The sequence below is a fragment of the Myotis daubentonii genome, chromosome 2 (assembly GCF_963259705.1).
Source record: "Myotis daubentonii chromosome 2, mMyoDau2.1, whole genome shotgun sequence".
Lineage (NCBI taxonomy): Eukaryota > Metazoa > Chordata > Mammalia > Chiroptera > Vespertilionidae > Myotis > Myotis daubentonii.
Genome location: NC_081841.1, coordinates 21,170,640 through 21,189,716, shown reverse-complemented (window position 1 = coordinate 21,189,716; position 19,077 = coordinate 21,170,640). Strand labels below are relative to the sequence as shown.

The following is a 19,077-nucleotide window of genomic DNA, read 5'->3' as shown; positions in this document are numbered from 1 at the left end:
TAGTTGCTCTAAACAGTACAAAATAAAATAGCTAGTTGGTAGTTTTAAACCTGACCGTATTTGGCAATTACATTAAGTATAAATATATAAGTAGTTTAAACATCAAAATTGAGGTATACCCTGGCCTGCGTGGCTCAATGGTTGAGCATCAATCTATGAACCAGGAGGTCATGGTTCAATTCCCGGTTGGGGCACATGCCTGGTTTCCAGCTCCATCCCTATTATGGGGCATGCAGGAGGCAGCCAATCAAGGATTCTCTCTCATCATTGGTGTTTTTATCTCTCTCTCTCCCTCTCCCTTCCTCTCTGAAATCAATAAAAAAAAATTTAAGAAATTGAGGTATAAATTGTTGGATTGGATAAAAAGCAATACCCAACTAAGTGATGCTGATTCGAAGCATACTTTAAATATAAAGGGACAGATAAGTTAAAAGTAAAAAGGTGCCCTGGCCCGTGTTGCTCAGTGTTTACAGTGTCAGCACACACACTGAAGGGTCTTGAATTCAATTCCCAGTAAGGGAACTTACCTGGGTTGCAGGTTCAATCCCCTGCCCTGGTTGGGGTGTATGTGGAAGGCAACCAATTGATGTGTCTATCTCACCTCAATGTTTCTCCCAGTCTCTCTCTCTCCCTCCCTCTCCCTTTCCACTCTCTCTAAAAGCAATGAAAAAATATATCCTCATGTGAGAATTAACAACAACAACAACAACAAAATAAAAGGGTGAAAAGAACTGCACTATGTAAACACTAATCAGGAGAAAGCAGAAATGGCTCTATTAATATCAGATGGTAGACTTTAGGGCAAGAAATATGATCAGAAATATAGATGACATTTATATTGATAATGAGGCTAACTCATTAAGAAGATGTAACAATCCTATTTGGGATTGTGTGCATCTGATAACAGAGCTTTAGACTCGTGGATACAGAGAACAGACTGACAGCTGTCAGATGGGATGGGGTTGGGGGCTGGCAGAGAAAGGTGAAGGGATTAAGCAAAGAAAAAAACAAACAACTCATGGACACAGACAACAGTATGGTGATTGCCAGAGGGAAGTGGGGGTGGGTGGAGGTAGAATAGAGTAAAGAGGGGATAGATAAATGGTGATGAAAGGAGACTTGACTTGAGGTGATAAACACACAATACAATATACAGATGATGTATAATAGAATTGTACACCTGAAACCTATGTAATTTTATTAACCAAGGTCACCCTAATAAATCCAGTTAAAAAATAAAATATATGGACTAAAAATAGACAAATTCACAATTATATTTGGTGATTTCAACTTTCTCAGTAATTGAGAGAACATATAGTCAATCAGTAGGGATGTGGTAGACTTGAACAACACTGTGAATGAACTTGTCCTAATTTGTATTTATAGAACACATAGCCAAACTGCAGCGGACACATTATTTTTATGTGCACATGGACCATTTACTGAGCTAGACCATATTCTAGCTCATAAAATAAGGTTCAGTGATTCTTAAGGATCAAGGTCATACAGCATATATTCTCAGACCACAGTGGAATTAAGCTAGAGATCATTAACAAAAAGAAAGGCTCATCTTTCCTCCTGCCCCTCCATTATGCAGGCCCACACCTCATTCATTTGTTGCAAGTTGCAAATTCTTTCTTGATAGACACCATTAGCCTCTGAAGAAGTTTTGAAACAAGTGACATCTATTAACAAATGTGGAAACAGTAGTAGTTCATATGACCTGTTCAGGATGTCCCAGCTTTTATATTTTAATTATACTGTTCTTTCATATTTTTTGATCATCTCCTTGCATGAAAGATTCACTCCAGGCAAAAATCTCAATTCTAGAGACAGAATTTTGTCACCCTTAGAGTCAATGTCAGGGAAACAGAATCCAGAGACTAAGCTAGACATGGGACTATTTAGTGGGTTAGCCTAAGGCATTATCCGTAGGACATGGGGTATACACCTCCATGGATATTTATAAGCAAAGGAGTATGTCTGAAATATGTCAAGCCATTCTACATTATTTAAATTCTTCCAATTTCACCAAATGAGAGCCCTTTTCTAACATTTGTTATGCTTCTTAACAGGCCATTATTTTTACCTATGACAATCCATTTCTGACACTCCGTATGCTAATTTACCAAGCTGGGCTTGTTGATGGAGACAAGGAAAGCAGAAATGCCACCTGTGATCACGGGCTTTCTGAATAGATTGCCAGCTGAACACCTGGGCTATCTTGCTTGGCACCTGCCTCATAGCTTCAGTCAAATAGCACACATCCTCTCACACTGTGTATGATGAAGTATTTTAAAGTCACTTTTACACATTGTAACATTTTCCTAGACGGTTTCCTCTTTTAAAGATGTCCAGGAAAGGATGCCGTTGGCCTGCCCCCTTGCAACCTATTCCAATGTCTCACGAAGTCATCAAGGTTTCCTTTTCTCCTTCCAAAACGGCCTCCAGGAACATCTTTATTCTTGTTTTCAGAGCCTCCTTCAAAATGTGCACAACCTTTACTGCCTGCCCCACCTTGTACCTTTGATTTAAGGCTCCCAGTTCCTGAGGGTAGAGAGCGGGGTTGGCCATGGTTCACTGCTGGTGTGTTTACAAGGGAAGGATCATCTTGTAGCTGCATAAATGGCTATTAACTTGTTCTCTGTGGTTGTTGTACTAACTGTTTTGTGCTCAGATAATTATTTCCAACTATCACTTTGTTCACCTTTAGTCTCCACTAAAATAAAATAAAAATAAAAAAGGACTGAGCATTGAGAGGTAGGACCTGCTAACTGATTCTCTGTTTTCTTCTAGAAAGGCTTTTGGAGCCTAAGAAATCAGACATTGCTGTTCTGAGGTCAGGGTCTGGGCTAAATGACTCCTCTAAAATGAGGAGAAACTGGATTTATTTGCTTTTTATTTTTTATTTTAAAATAATTTCAACATTATAGAAACATTTCAAAAATAATACAAAGAACTCCCTATCGTTGGCACTCTGATTTATCAATTGTCCATATTTTGCTACATTTGCTCTCATTCCCTCTTTCTATACATATGTATACATTATTAGTATGAAGTCATTTAAGACGGTAGACATTATGCCTCTTTATCCCTAAAGACTGTGTATTTTCTAAAAACAGGGACTTTTTCTTACAGTGTAATTTTCAACACTAGGAAATTTAACATTGCTATTATGTCACTATGTATTCTACAATCCATATTGAAATTTCAATTGCCCCAATAATGTCCTATGTTATAATTTATAGTTGGTATATCTTTTTAGTCTCCTTTAATTTGTAATCTTCTCCTTGTCTTTTGTGGCATTGACATTTTTGAAAAGGGTCATATGTTGAAGGTCTCGCCCTTTGGGTTTGTCTCAGACTACCTAAGGATGGGATTCAGATTATGTATTTTTAGTAGGAATCTGTGTTTGTTGTTGTTGTTTTTTACTCAAACAGCCCCCTTCCTTGGGTGGGGTCCAAACGTCACCTCATTAACATAATAAGGGTCACCACTGCTGCTCTCCTTAGAAAATTCCCAGGACTTTGGAAGCTGTGAGCCAGGAACTGTGGATGAAGACCAAGTATATCTGAGAAATATATTCTGGTCATCTGAATAACTATATATATTTCTTACAAATCATAGTATCTCACTGTCCTGTATTGTTCATTACGCTTTCATGTGGAACTGGTCTTGGTTCGAGATGATCATATTTCATTGATTCTTAGAGTCTACTGATTGTAAGATGCACATTTATATAATTAATACTTAAAAGAGGTGAATGTTTAAATAGATGAAAAATGGTATACGAGCATTGGTGGTTAAAATCCATCATTTATGCTCATTCATTCACTCAACATTTATTCAACATAAAATGATGTGTAGTTTGGTGGGCAAGGACTAAGAATCCCCTTCAGAACTTAGCTGAAATTCAAGAAAATAAAGGAAAAATTTTGGAATTGAATAAACTTGAGTTTGCTCACATTCCATTTCCTAGCTTTATGATCTTGGGAAATGCATTAACTTTTCTGTGTCTCAGTCTTCATCTATAAAGTGGGGTTAATAATACCCATATTTTAGTGCTGTTGTGGGGATTGGAATAATATTTGAAAATCATTCAGCTTAGTGTCTGGCTCATGATGCAGCCCTTATTAGAGTAGGCACTCAATAAATATTTGTAAATAGATTGATTTATAGGTATACGATTAATATGTATTGTGGCAAGAGTGAATTACAACTGGTCATTCCTTTTGATGTTGAAATTGCATTCCCTCCACTCTATTGGAAGCCGTTTTGTTCCATTTCCAGTAGAGATGGAGAACAGCTGGACACCAACCCTTTGATAAAGTCTGAGGACAGAAGTGGATTCACCCCTACACATTGGTCTTAAAACTTCAGGGAAATGATGTGTCACCTTACCCATGGAGGTGTCAGACCTTTGGGGGTCATTTCTTTCTAGTCTCTACTGGCAGACCACGTGTCTGCTCCCACTAATTGCAGTTATTTTCCTGGCTGTCAGTGTTAATGATGGATGGGTGCCACTGCCATTTGGATTTGTTGACCAGAGATAATTATTTTCCTAACATGTTCTAAGCTTGCTTAAAACCATACTACGCATTTTGGTCCCTGGCTGTTCTTTAGTTTTTTTCCTTTTCATTTTGAAATCTGTATGTGTTTTTCTGGCATGAGGAGAGGAAGATGGGGGTGGGGAAGTACAATCAAATCCATATGTTTGTGATGCATTTACCCTGAAGTAATAAGAAAGCATTGTTGGGAAAGAGCCTTTGGATGACTTAGGAGATATTGTTATAAGTTGCACATTGGTCTCTTCATCTTCTCAGCCATGCTGCCACATGCCAGGTTCTGAGAGGATCAAGTTCACCTGGGGACACTGCTCCTCGCTCTCTTCTCTTACCTCTTTCATCCCTAAGGCCTTGTTTCCTTCTCTGCATACTCAACATGAAGTAAAAGACAAATGATTGAATCTTTATTTCTCTCTGGAGCCTCAATAATCATAGCTGATTATTGCTACCATGACCTCATACCTCATCTAGAGACCATTTCTTTTATCATCTGCAATCCTGATGATTCTTGGTTGGTGCCTTAAGTGAAAGCTAAGTGACTCCTGTGAACTCCTTAACTCTAAGGGCTTTTTTTTTTATGTCCTCCAAGCTTGTGCCAGTTTTCACATCTGATTATTTTTAGGCTCATTTCCTTTCTTTCTCCTCAATTATTTGTGTGTATATTTTAAGAGATATTTATCCTTTGTGCATTTGCTGTCATATGTCTAGGGCTCTGAAAGAACTTTGGTTAATGTTTGGATAGGGAATTCATGACCTTTTCCTAAGATCTGGAAACTGAATTCCTTGGCACCTGCCATATTCAAGAGTATCTGTCCTCAAATTTTGGAGTGGTCCTCCAGATTATAGCATTGTTCTGTACTCAGGTAGCTCAGGATCTATGCTAGTGATCTGAAAGCATGTACCCTTTGAATTAAGCCTCAAGTTCTGCTAGGATTCTACATTGGTATAGCAATGAGAAGAAGGCACCAGGCATCTAAGCTCAAAGAAGTACCTCTTTCTCTAGTCCTTAAGTTAAAAGATGCTGGGAGAAAGCTCATGGGGAGACAAAGGCTACCCATATGTATATTATTCCAGGGAATCAGGAGCCTGGGCACAGAGACTGGTGCTGCCTTTGATGACTTTATTCCTAAGTGGCTTTCATGCAAATCACCTGAAGCTTTCTTGCCATTACCAGACTCACAGAGGTATCACTTCACATGTTCATCATTCATACATTCAACAAGAATTCATCATGTGTTGGGAAAGGACAGAGTTTTGTATAATGCCCGGGGGGGGGAGGGGGGAGAAAAAGATAATATAAACCCTTGAGATGCTTGCAGTAAGGCTGGGGAAATAAGACACAACCACTTAAATAATAAGAGAGTAGAAGTGAATGAGCTCAGGCAATGAAAGCAAAAGACAGCATCAGTCCCAGCATCCTCTGTCATAGCTGCTTGGCTTTGGGGCCAGTTGTTTAAACCTGTGACCTTCAGGGCGTGTGAAGATACCTATACACAATAAATTATGGTGCAGATTTTCAGGGTCATTGGTTATAAAATCAAGCAGCAGTACAATGCAGAGGAACTAAGTTTTAGAATGTAACAGGTGAGTTATGAAGACATGTGTCTGTCAGTAGTATCCATTGCTGGTGAGGGGTCTGAGGGAGGAATCATTTGGTTGGAGAAATGGGATGGGCTTGAGGAAGACTTTTTGAGAGTCTCCCATGTAGCTTTGGCAAGCCTAAGAATCTTTACCTTTAATCAGGTATGTGAGGATATAGTTTAGATGGCATTAGCTTTTCAAACAGCTATTATATCAAAGTGTTGAGCCCATGCTCTTTAGTTCCTTACAATCATTTACTGCTCACCACACCAAAGGCTGCAGCTAAGGTAGTGGACATTCTCAGAGGCAAAGGAGGTCCACCTTGGAGAAAGTAGAGGGAGAAACTATTCTGACTGAGGAAAAGATTTATGGTGCTCAGGCTAATGCGTAATAGTTGGAAAAAACAATTTGGAAGCTTTTCATTTTTATTCTTCTATAATTTTTAACATGACTCATGGGTACATAGTGATCTTCTGGGTCAAGATGAGACAATGGAGATTTTTCCCATTTTGTATTCGTTGTGCGTATGTGTGTGTTATATACAATTATTCCTATTCTCTTGTCCATTAGTCATATTCTAGTGGTAGAGGAGAGAGGTGCAATTAGTAGTGGAAAGAAAGGATTTGGAATTGGCAAAACAGTGGGGCAGTGAAAGGGATCAAAGATTCTCAAGATAGACTTTGGTTGGAAATTCAGATACGTGGCAACTAAATGTGGACTTGGGCATGAGTTAAACTTTGAAGCTTGTTTTCCTTATATGCAAATTGAAGGAATACTTCCTAACTCACAGTGTAAAGATTAAACTATTTCTGTATGTAAAAAGCCATATAGATGCTCAATAAATGTTCCTCTTCTTCCCTTCCTTAGTAGATGAGAAGGGAGCAAATTTGGGCGAAGAGAAGTTATCCAAAAAAGGTCAATGCTCCAGGACAGACAAACAGGGTTATTTTAAGGTGAGAATTAACCTGGGATTTGAAAGAAAAACAACCAGAGTTGAGATTTCACATGTGTGAACTCTGAGGGAGGATCAGAGGCTACGGAGCTCAGGATGGACACGGCCATGTTTCAGTGAAGAACAGATATAACTTGGGAGGCTAGACTCTAACTCAGCTTTTTTAGTGGTTCCGCCATGGCATCAGATGATCTTCAAAAACATTGCCCATGAGCTTTCAGTAAATGCTATGTTTGTATCAAGACATTTCTTCATCAAACTTTCAACATAAAATGTAACTGGTACTTGTCATGATTGATACAGGTCATAGTACTGGCCTTTCTTCCCCTTGAGAATATTGAAGAACACTGAAGAACAATTCTTTTGTCATATGGAGAAGGTTTATTCTTTTCTGTCACCTGCACACATTATGGAACAGCAAAGTCAAAACAATTATTCAACCTCTTTTTATTCAAATCTCTGGTCTCTTTTCTTTTTTTGGAAGAATGTGGAGTAAGGAAGCCATAGTAACTTGTGCTGGAATATTTTGTTTTAGAATTTTAAAAGCACTTTTCTTTTGCTGTCTCAGATGATATTTCTAACTCAGTGAGATGAAGGTCATTTTCACTTAACAGTGGCACCTACTTGCTGGGGGACCTTGAAGCAGGGCCATTCTGTGACAGCTGTGCAGGATGTTTGCTGAACAGGGCACTTGGCCAAGTGGTTATAGGGGGCTGAATTTACCCTGGGCTCTCAGCACGTCATGAACCTCTTTTTCATCATACTAAAGGGGGCTTTGGTTTCTCTGTATACCAAATAGGATTAATTTTGAAATATTTATGCAAGAAGGATTGCATATTTTTAAGTCTTTATCTCCTTTATTTTCTCAACTGGTTTGAGAATTAGCACACGCTGCTGTTGCTGATGGTGATGGTGATGATGATGATGGTGGTGGTGATGATGATAGCTAGCATTTCTGCATATTTACTGTGTGCCAAGTGCTGTTTCAAGCAATTGAGTATATATTAACTCGTGCAACTATGTGCCAAGTTCTGTTTCAAGCAATTGATGATATATTAACTCATAAAACTCTTCTAACAATCTTAACAATGTATAGTTTTTATTTTTTCCATGTTAAGTTTTGGTTTCTACTTGTGGCTCTGCCTAGTTATTGGTGGTGATTTTGGACAAATCTGGTAATGTCCTTCAGTCCCAGTTCCCTAACCTGTAAAATGAGAGAATTGTAACAGATCAGAAACTTGTAAATCCTCCCATCCCCTTTTTTGACTTTTGAACTTTGTATTATTTAAAGAAGAAGTAACACACTCAAGTAGGTAGTTAATGATGAAGGGAAATCCACAAGGGATGGGAACACCCCAGGGATCAGCAACAGTGGGGAGTTGGTAGCACCTTTAGGCCAAAAAGGGCAAGAGTAGGTTGTGGTTATGGAACCAGAGAGAGCGGTGCTGAAGCTACCACACAGGGAAGCCTCTGACAGGAGCTGTGGCCCCCACTGCCAACCCAGGCCAGGCCACTGGAGGAATCAATGCTCCATGGTCATTATTCCACCATCCTTCCATTTCCTGCTGGTGCCTCCCAATTGGCCAGCCCAGCAGGCAGAGAGCCAGGAGGTCTGATTGACACAATCCACTGAAGTTACCCTGTTGGGGCACAGAGCTGGTGGCACTGGGTGGAGAAAGGGTCTGCAGCTCCACCCAAGCCACCTTCACAGCAACACAGGTTTAATTCCCCGAACTCCCTTAGGAATTGTTTTTAAGTCAATATTATGTAGCAAATGATGAAGAAATTATTCTAAATTATTTTAAATGGATATTGTACTATAAAATTCATTACATACAGTCTTTTATAATATTATTCATACATAAAGACAAATTTATACTTTTCCTTTTTAACAGAGGTGGCACACACTGTTTATGTTATTATATTAAATTGTATAAGAAAATATGTTCCAGCAAATACATTTTTAAATAGCGGATGTCATCTTTGGTTTGGGTAATAATATATATAAAAACTTAGATTAAAATTTACAATTATAGTTTCAAAATAGAAAAACACACACTTTTATGTTCTGAAATTTGTCATATTTGTAGTTTGAGTGAAAAATTTAGCTGGTTTATTAGCCAATATTTATCCTTCATTCCTAAATGATGAGCTAAAAGTTTTAGGCTATATTTGCAAGGATTTTTCTGCCGATTATATGTAGTAGTTGGGGACAATCTTTAACTCCCAATAACTTAAGAAGCCAATTGGATATAACACCCCCTCTTTTAACATTGGTTTTTGGTAATGACATATCTTTATACATCATATAATAAATTGATCAGTTGTATGCATTTATAGATCTGTGTGAATATCATTGAGGCAAATTTATCTAATTCTTTCTTGCCATTTTTATGCTCTCATTGACATGCTATATTCACCACTGATGTTCTTTATGTTTCCATCTTTATTTAAAGATTGGTTGTGAGTTAAAAAAAAACCACAAACCCAAACAACACCAAACAATATATAAGAATGAAAATGAAAACAATGTAAAATGGCCAAAACCACTGGGTGATAAATGATTGGGGGACTAGCCATGAGCATGTGTCTCTAATCACCATCTGATGTGTACTTGGAAGCTCTCATGCTGCTCATTAATAAACAGAAACTGTCTAAATAATCATTTTATGTATTGCTTATTTAACAAATGGAAATTGGAACAGATGCCGTGACTGCCTTTTCTGATGTGAATGAGCTTCTGGGGGCTATAGGATTTTGTAAATCACTGAATGGAGAGTTTAGTTTTGGATGATCGATAGGGTTCTTTTCAGTTTTCTACTAAAACTGAAAACAATTCATAATACTTTGCAATCTGAGAGGCTGAAATCTGCATAATCATCTACTCTGTGACCGAAGAGACACATGTCATGGGTAAAGTATAGGCTTGAGATCAGGCAGCTCAGAATTGGAGTCTGGATTCTATCATGTTTGCCGTGTGACTTTACACAAGTTAATCAACTTCTCTGAGCTGTGCTCACCCTCTACATAGAAGAGAGACAGACCTAGTAACCCCATGATGGGTGTTATTGTGAGGATTCAGCCATCCATTAAACAAATGCTTATTAAGTCACTGCTATGTCCCAGGCATATCCTAGGCACAATAGTGAATAGGAGAGAAAAAGTGTCTGCTCTCATGGAGCTTACATTCTAGCAGGAGAAATGGACAAAAACACCAACACATTTAGAAAACAATGTTAGGTAATGGTAAGTGTTATGAAAAAAAAAAAATGAAGCAAGGTGAGAGGTTAGGAGACATTTGGGAGGGGGTGATTAAAGAAGGCCTTTCTGAGGAGGTGATGTTGGAGCAGAGACTGAGGAAGTGAGTGTGAGGCCGAAGGAAGGAGTGTTCCAGGCAGAGGGCACAGCCATAGCAAGGGCCCTGAGGTGAGAGCAGATGTGATGTGTATGAGGAACATAAGAGGCCAAGGAATTGGAGCAAAGCCCAAATAGGGGACAGCAGGAGAAAATGAAATTGGGGTTTTGACCAGTGCCCCAGGAATTTCTCTCTCCTCTGCCATCAGAAGGGTGTACACACTTTTTCCTCAGCTGGATGCCACCTTGTAAAGGGAATGGTGGTGGGGACAGCCTTCAGCTGGGGGAGACCATTCTGACTTGAGCCTTGAATTGACTATTTCACCCACGTTGGTCCCCCCATCTCCTGGTTTCACCCAGGAGAGCCTTTGCTGGCTTGCCTGGCTCTGTCTGTAGCTGGGAAATTCCAGGCTGTCTTTCAGAGAATCAACCATGGTGAACTTTAATTAAAGGCTCAGCACTTTCTCTTTGGGCACTTGCCCATAATGCTGCTAAGGGCACCCAAATCTGTTTGCCTTTAATCCATCCCCTGAGGGGCCAGGAAAGCCTGACAGCTTTTTGTGAGACCAGGAAGGAAGGTGATGTGGGCTTGGCAGGAGTTGAGAACAGAAGTTCCCTTCTCCAGCTGACAGGGCTGGCTCCCGTGGAACATGCCCTGCTGGCACGTCTGCTCCATGCTAATCATCTCTTGCTCAACTTCTGACCTGATCACTTGGGAATGGTGCAGACATCCTTCGGCCTCCATCACTGCCTTGGGCTGCCTGATCAAATGCCAACCTTGCATTTCAGGGCTGGCCTCTGTGCTCTGGAAGCCTTGTCTTTTGTTAGCCTGGTCTTTGTGCTTCATTCAGGTGAAAACTCCTCTTGAGGTCTGGTGACAGACTGGGCCTGAAAGATATGTATGTCTGACATGGATTAAATGCTGTCTGACTTGAAGACAAATGATCTCCAGGGAATCTGTTGGCCTGCAGATTATAGCACATGTGATATCTTTTTAAAACCACTTTAAAATAAAAGTATACTATACATACACAAAGGTGTACATACAATAAATGTACAGCTTGTTGAATTTTTTCAAAGTGAACACACCCATACAACCAGTACCCAGATCAAAGAAAAACATTTTTAGTACCCCAAAGGTCCCCTATTTACCCTACTAACTCCCTTCTAGTCACTGCCTTCCTAAGGCTAACTACTATCTGGACTTCTAGCACAGTTATTTTGTTTTTGAACTTCATATAGATAAATACAGTATATACATTCTGTAGTGTCTGGCTTATTTTTGTTCAGCATTATGTTTGTGATATTTGTCCATATTGTTGGAAATTCCTGTAGTTTGTTCATTTTCATGGGCAAGTATGTCACAATATATATTTATCCATTCTGTTATTTATAGGCATTTGGGTAGTTTCTAGTTTGAGGCTATTATAAATAGTGCTACTATGAATATTCTTATGTATATCTTTTGATGCACATATATTCATTCCTATTTGGCATATAGTTAGGAGTAGAGTTGTTGGATCAGCTGTTAGTAGATACCACTAAGCAGTTTTTCCTAAGTGATTCAGTATGTATACATCCCACCAGCACCATATGAGTGTCCTGGTTTCTCCACATTTGGTCAATACTTGGTATTTTCTTCTTTCTCATTTTGCCATTCTCACAAATATGCAGAGGTATTGCATTGTGATTTTATTTGCATTTATCTGGCGATCTGATGATTAAAGCAGTTGAGTACCTTTTTAATCAGTTTATCAGTCATTTGGGTTTCTTTTTGCAAACATAATTGGAGTCAATATAGTCAGAGGATGAACTAGGTTTGGATTTTGCCATTGCTAACATCACCTTCACTGGACCACAGATTTCAAATTTCTTCTTCCATGGGATGCTATTACCATATACTTTGTGTGGGCTGTGGAGGGCTGAGAATTTGTTCTCGTTCCCAAAACCCTCAGCTTTCAGCAGCCCTTTACCACAGAGGGGTGTGCCTTCTGGCCCTCCCCCAGCAGCAGACTGCTGACCTTATTATTCAGTGCTTTAGGTTTTTTATCTGAATCGGAGATGGTCCTGGGAGATGGGTGGGCTTTTATGGCTGTGTGGAACTAAAGGAGCTCTCTCCATTTTCCTACCTTGCCCATTGTCCTCCTCACGACTACTGGGTGGTGGTCGTTGGATAGGATCTTATGAATGAGTGCAAACTCATCTTGTGTCTGGAGCTCCGAGTTATTCTAACCTGTAGGCTAACATACACTCAGCCTTCCAGAAGTTAACATTTTTCTCTCTATTTCTTCTTATGCATGCTTATGAAGACTACTCCTCCCAGGCTCTGCCAAATGTGAAGCTGTTTATGTCTCACTTTTCCTTGGAGGGGCTTCTCTCTCTCTCTTTAAAATTTAGTTCACCTGGTTTCTTGCAGCTTCCACTTTCTGATGGGTTCAAAAAAAGTTCTGATTTCACGGATTATGCATATTTCTCTTTTTGTTAGGGTGAATGCTACATTTTCTCTCAGTTGCCTGCATCCTAACTGAGAGCAGCCCCACTGGTAGTGGATCAGGAGACTGTTCACTGTTCTTCTCAATCTTCATGCTTCCATCACAGAATGGGCTGAGCTCCCATTTCTCTCCTGGATTTTATGTCAGTCTCTTGAGAAATAAAATACTCTGCTCCTCTGTGGATTATATTTTTCTCATCAAGTGCCCATAACCAATATTTATTTAAGGGAAAAACTCTTTTTAGAGGCTTAGTGTGATAATTTAATAACTTTATGAGCTGAGGATAAAAAAAAAAGATATGGGTTGGCAAATTTTCTTTTTAAAATGAATCATTTTTTAAAATGATAAGAATAATTCATTAGTAAGTAGAGAATTGAAAATACAGAAAGTTATAAAACCAAATAAACAAAAAACCACCCATAATTTTATTAGCCAAAGAAAATATTACTACTATTTTATCAAATCTATTCTAATCATTTTTCTGTGAATATGTTTATGTTAATTTGTATACATAAGTGTACATCCTCAAGTACATAATTTGTGTGTGTTGTTTACATAAGATATTTCCAAAAAGTGTTTTTCTGTGGGTTTCATGGCACTCATGAAATGATGATGTGTTATTCATGTTTGTCTGGTGAAGATGCTAAAATTTATGGAATATTTTTTGTTTGTTGTTAGGGCTGAATTTCTTCTTGTAGCTATTTAATATGATCAGCCAGGACAGGTGTGTATATGTTATTCCAATGAAATGTAATTCATTTCACAAAAGACCAGTTGCTGATTCCTTGTGCTGAGGTCCCCCTTTCCTCATGTAACTTCCATTCCTCTTTATTTATGCTGACCCGTTGTCAGGTTTAGAACTAACAGAAATGAGGCAAGTATATGATGCTCTTTTTTTGTTTATTTGTTTTGTTAATCCTCACTGGAGAATGCTTTTTCCATCTATGATGTTCTTAATATGTGTTATAACTTATTTTCCAGAAAGTATTTTGGAGAAAAAATTGGACTATATTTTGCTTGGCTGGGATTATATACATCATTCCTCATCCCATCTTCTATAATTGGTGTGATTGTGTTTCTTTATGGATGTGCAACAATTGAAGAAGATATTCCCAGGTAAGACAATTTTAAAGAAAAGGCTCAATTTCCATGTTAGTAGTTTGGAGTTTCATCTTAGTTTCAAGTACATTTCACACATCTCCTTCCAAAGTCCTCACCCTCTATCCTTCTTCTTCCCTTACTACACACACAACTTTTCTCCAGAGCCAGATCTGGGAGCTACAGATTCTGGGAATGGCTTCATAGCCATGCTGGGCGTGACCCACATTCTTTCCTAGTAAAGCTCTTCTCCAGAGCCAGGTCTGATTTGGACAGGTGGATAAAGCCTGATGAAAAAATTGTGCCTGAGAAATGCTTTCCCCCATTTAACTTCATGATTCACTCCCCCTTCCCCTATATTTTCCCATAAGATCCAAGGCAGCAAGTATTGAGTGATATTGGGTAGAGATCACATGTCTTTCGGTCAAACACTGTTGGAATAAACTGCTGTGAGACTGTAGAAGCAGGCAGCTCTGGAACTGAGGAAGGCTCAGCCTCTGGTTCAGGAGTAGGAAACTACAAGCAGTGACAGTTCCCATGATGGGGCTCTTGGAGAACCAAGAAATGGCACAAAGTCTAGTTCTTATGAGGAAGAGAAAGCCTACAAAGAAAGTAAGCACTTAAAAATAGTCTTCCCTCTGGCATCAGGGAAGAACCAATACCTACCAAATACCGACTTGTGTCAGGCATGGTGCTAGGTGGTTTTATGCACTAGTTTCTTTGATACTGTAGAAATCAACATTGTAAACTCTATATAAGGTAGTTATTATTTTCACTTAACAGAGTTGGAGAAATTGATGATAAATGAGGTCATATAACTTGTTCAACTTCAACAACTACTAATTGTCAGGGTTGAGATTTGGCCTCCTGCTGCTCCATAGTTTTGCTTTTTCCAATAAGCTGTGAAGTCTCCCAGAGAGCTCATATTCTCCCTGGCAGCCAAGAACTTCAACTGGCCTTGTCTGATGCATTCTCAGAAAACATGGATTCCATGCTTCTCTTGCTCAGTTGTGATCCCTAGAGAGCTGAACCCCAGGTTGATCAAAACTAGAAATCTCTATACTGTGCTTAAAGAACCAATGCCAGTATAATGGACGGGGTGTCAGTATGCTGGTTTACATCAGGACTTAGAACTTGTGCCCATATGGGAATACATATGACAGTGACCATTGCAGCTGGAATTGACTATCATCTGTACATACTGCAAAGACATATATCTATGCACATGCACACACTCATATATGTACAGGTGTGTAGGCATGTAAAATGTGATTATTATCATTGTAGATATATCATATTGGCTATCAGAGTGTATGATGTTTTAAAAACCATGGGTAGTATCCCACTCGTGAGTTATGGAATCAATTTAATAGTTATCTTTTAAGTGAACTAGAATAAGATAAGATATAGTAGAATGATATGTAACATTAGTATTCATCACAAAAGAAGGTATAAGTATTGTTGCATGAGACTTTATTTAGATATATGTTTATAAGAAGATGGTATGTACATTTTTTTCCTACTGGAATATGATGTAAAAGACTTTCAAACTTTAGGTTATAGTCAAAAAGTTTGAAATTGACTTAAAAATTGAAATTTTGATTGTCACTTTTTCAGATTCATGATAGGACATGACAAATCAAGAAGGTATAAATGATAGAAAAATTAATCATATTGTGAAGATTTTTTTAAAGAACTGTTCTTTTTTTAAAAAAATATATTTTATTGATTTTTTACAGAGAGGAAGGGAGAGAGATAGAGAGTTAGAAACATCGATGAGAGAGAAACATCGATCAGCTGCCTCCTGCACATCTCCCACTGGGGATGTGCCCGCAACCCAGGTACATGCCCTTGACCGGAATCAAACCTGGGACCTTTCAGTCTGCAGGCCGATGCTCTATCCACTGAGCCAAACCGGTTTCGGCTAAAGAACTGTTCTTAAACCAGAATTGTATACCCACCAAAAGTCCAAGCTCTGTGGGCTTGATGGAAATTCACAAAATATCACTCCTATCAACAAAGGAATGGCCTCCAAATCCCAATACTAAATCTAAATAAATTCACATTTTTTCAGACTCTGTGTCTACCAGCCACTCCTAAGCATAATTAAAAACTTGCACTATTCCTGGGGTTATTTCAGAGGTTTCTAATTTTGGCATTAAGCTGGGAAGTTACTACCTATGTATCACTTTTTAAAATCTTTTTATTTTGAACACATTGTAGATTCAGGAAGTTGCCAAGATAGTACTGAGAGGTGCAATGTACCCTTTGCCCGATTTCCCCTGATGATTATGTCTTGTATAACTGCAGTACAAAATCAAAACCAGAAAATTTACATTACGTGGAACTTTAAATGGTACCTTTTATTGCCAATAACTTTGATATGTGAGATACAAGTATCATTTGTAAGTAATAATTCCATATGTGCATGATACATCTATAGAACTTTCCTCTGCTCACCAAGGGATTGGTTCCATTTGTTAGGCATTTGCTTACATGGGTAGGAAAGACTGGAGCATTTTTAAAAAGCAGATTAATCTAAACCATATTGGAAAAAAAATTGGTTACTTTAGGTCTGAACCTTAATAACAGATGTTCTGTCTGAATAATTGCCTCATTGCACCTCCTCTCTTTCTGCTAGCACAGTCCTGTACCACCTAACCTGTAAGCTATGAGTCACTCATTGAGAACACCACTCAGGCTGGGTTTTTATCAACCTATGCTTTCTAGAGAAAATGATAGATTGAAGAAATACACTATTAGATTTATAGCCACAGTTACTTATTACTAGGAATCTGTAGATTATGCAGCCAGTGAGTAATGTAGACATGATTTCAATTCTAGGTGAGCTTCTCTCATCTTTCAGCTTTTCTAGAGAATTCAGTCATTCGAATGTCCTCCTGAGGTAGAATTTCTTCAGAATTCTGTTCAAATTGCTTGCATCCAAAACCAAAAACCAAAAACAACCATCAATACCTACAAAACATCTGACTTTCAATTTAAATGATATGGGGAGTATCTGTGCTACACTGGCTACAATTTTGTACAAATGATTGATACTTGACTGTACTCTAATTTTAAAACCAGTACTTTACATAGCACTTAAGTTTCAAAATTCTTTGCACCAAGTTGGTTGCTAATATTTTTTCATTCCTGACCTTTCAGCACTGACTAGATTTGATTAAGATTAGGCTGACTAGGGTTATCCCTCCCCGCAACCTATGTGTAAAAAAACCCCTGGAGAACAAAGTCCCTACTCAGATGTTCCCAGACACAGCTTCAAAGCACAGCACTTTACTAGAATTTATACAGACCAACAATTTTCTGTGTGAATTTGTTTTCCAAGAGGGCCCTCTCCTCTCTGAAAACAGAAACTCTTTCTCAACTATGCAGCGAACACTTATCTGACCCAGAAGACTTGAAATAAACCGGGCTCTCCAGTGAACAATAAGAATGTGCCCAGGTGAAGCTAGCACAGCTGAACTTATTAACAAGATGTTACTCTTTAATGTTGTCGATGTGAATGAGTCACTGCTATTGACACTTGCCAATGGAGAGCTTAGCAGCAAGTCAGTGGAGGAACCAGGGTTTATCCTCGGAGACCTAGAGTTTCCATTCTCTCACACAAGGGCCTTTCCCTGCTGTGGACTTAATAGCTCATTAAAAACGAGCTTGAAAGCTGGCATTTGACAGACAGTGACAGCCCTCAGTTAAACCCTTCAACTTCTTAATAAAGGAAAAGTAGATCCAGGCATCCCTTGACTTCTGGGTTAAATCTAAGCACTTGTTTAGCACACAGGGTACCAGCTTATTCACCCTGGCAGTGGCCTCCCACTTGCCAGCCATGCTCTGCAGCTCCCTCTGCTGCCTCTTTCTGGAGAAAACATAGCTGCGGTTTCCAGTGTAGGATCCCCTACCTCCCCAATGCTTCATTTTCATGAAATCTTGAGTTCACCACCATTTTCCTCCCAACCAAAAGCCCAACCCTCTACCCATTCCCCAGGAGGACTATTACACACCAGAATGATAAGTTCATTACTTTTCCTGCCAATATATGGTGTGGAGAGATATTAGGAGGCCAGTTAGGGCTGGTAGTTCCTTGGTTCTTATTTATAAGCACTCATATGAGCCTAAGTTTACTGGATTCAGCTAATCACCTAATGAAGGAATGGAATTTCAAATATATTCATCAGTCCATTAAATAGAAATGTACTGAGAATCGGTTAGAATATAGGTGATGGTTATTTGACTCATGCTTCTCTCTCGAAGACCATAGAATCTAGACTTTGGAAAAATTTACCTCATTCTTTCATTTCCCCTAATCCCATTTCATGGTCATGGTAATTTTTATTAGGTTGAGGTTATTAATCCCCATTCTACAAATGCGGATGTACTAAGAAAAAGGCTTCCAATCCAGATCTGAAGACAGTCTATGCTTGAATGATGATGAAATCTAACTTCAGAAGGGTGATTTATTCACAGTTGTTGGAGCTTTCCATCAACCTCATACACTCCACACATCTTGAAGGGGGTTTTAGAAGCCATCTTTCAGTGTACATCTTTGACAGATGATCACTAACTTTCAGTTGGGGCATTTCTAATGGTGGGGGCTCCATACCTCAAAAGGCGGCCCATCTATTTTTTTTTGGACAAAACATAAGAATAACACTCTCAAAGTGAAAAATCCAGTCCCACCTTCTTTAACACACCTCATGTATGGCATTGATAAGGTCAGCCATGGATTCAGAAGTGGGAGATGTCTTGGGGGTGATTTGTTTGGGGTGGGTCCTGTGTGAGCTCCACCTGACCCAGTAGCCTCTGTCTACTGCAGCAAAGAGATGTGTGACCAGCAGAATGCCTTCACCATGTGTCCCCTGTGTGACAAGTCCTGTGATTACTGGAACCTCAGCTCAGCCTGTGGTACAGCTCGGGCCAGCCACCTGTTTGACAATCCTGCCACTGTCTTCTTCTCCATCTTCATGGCTCTGTGGGGTAAGTGGTTATCATGAGGCTCGCTTATATGAGTGGTACCTTG

At 39.1% G+C, this 19,077-nt stretch overlaps 1 protein-coding gene across 1 annotated transcript in view; it reads left to right on the top strand.

Moving 5' to 3' along the window:
- Window positions 1–19,077, top strand: part of ANO2 (anoctamin 2) — a 310,151-nt gene that overhangs the window by 136,816 nt on the left and 154,258 nt on the right. The window contains exons 11-12 of the mRNA XM_059681978.1: window positions 13,926–14,060; window positions 18,874–19,034. Coding sequence (XP_059537961.1) covers window positions 13,926–14,060; window positions 18,874–19,034 — 296 coding nt within the window. The remainder of the gene's footprint in view (window positions 1–13,925; window positions 14,061–18,873; window positions 19,035–19,077) is intronic.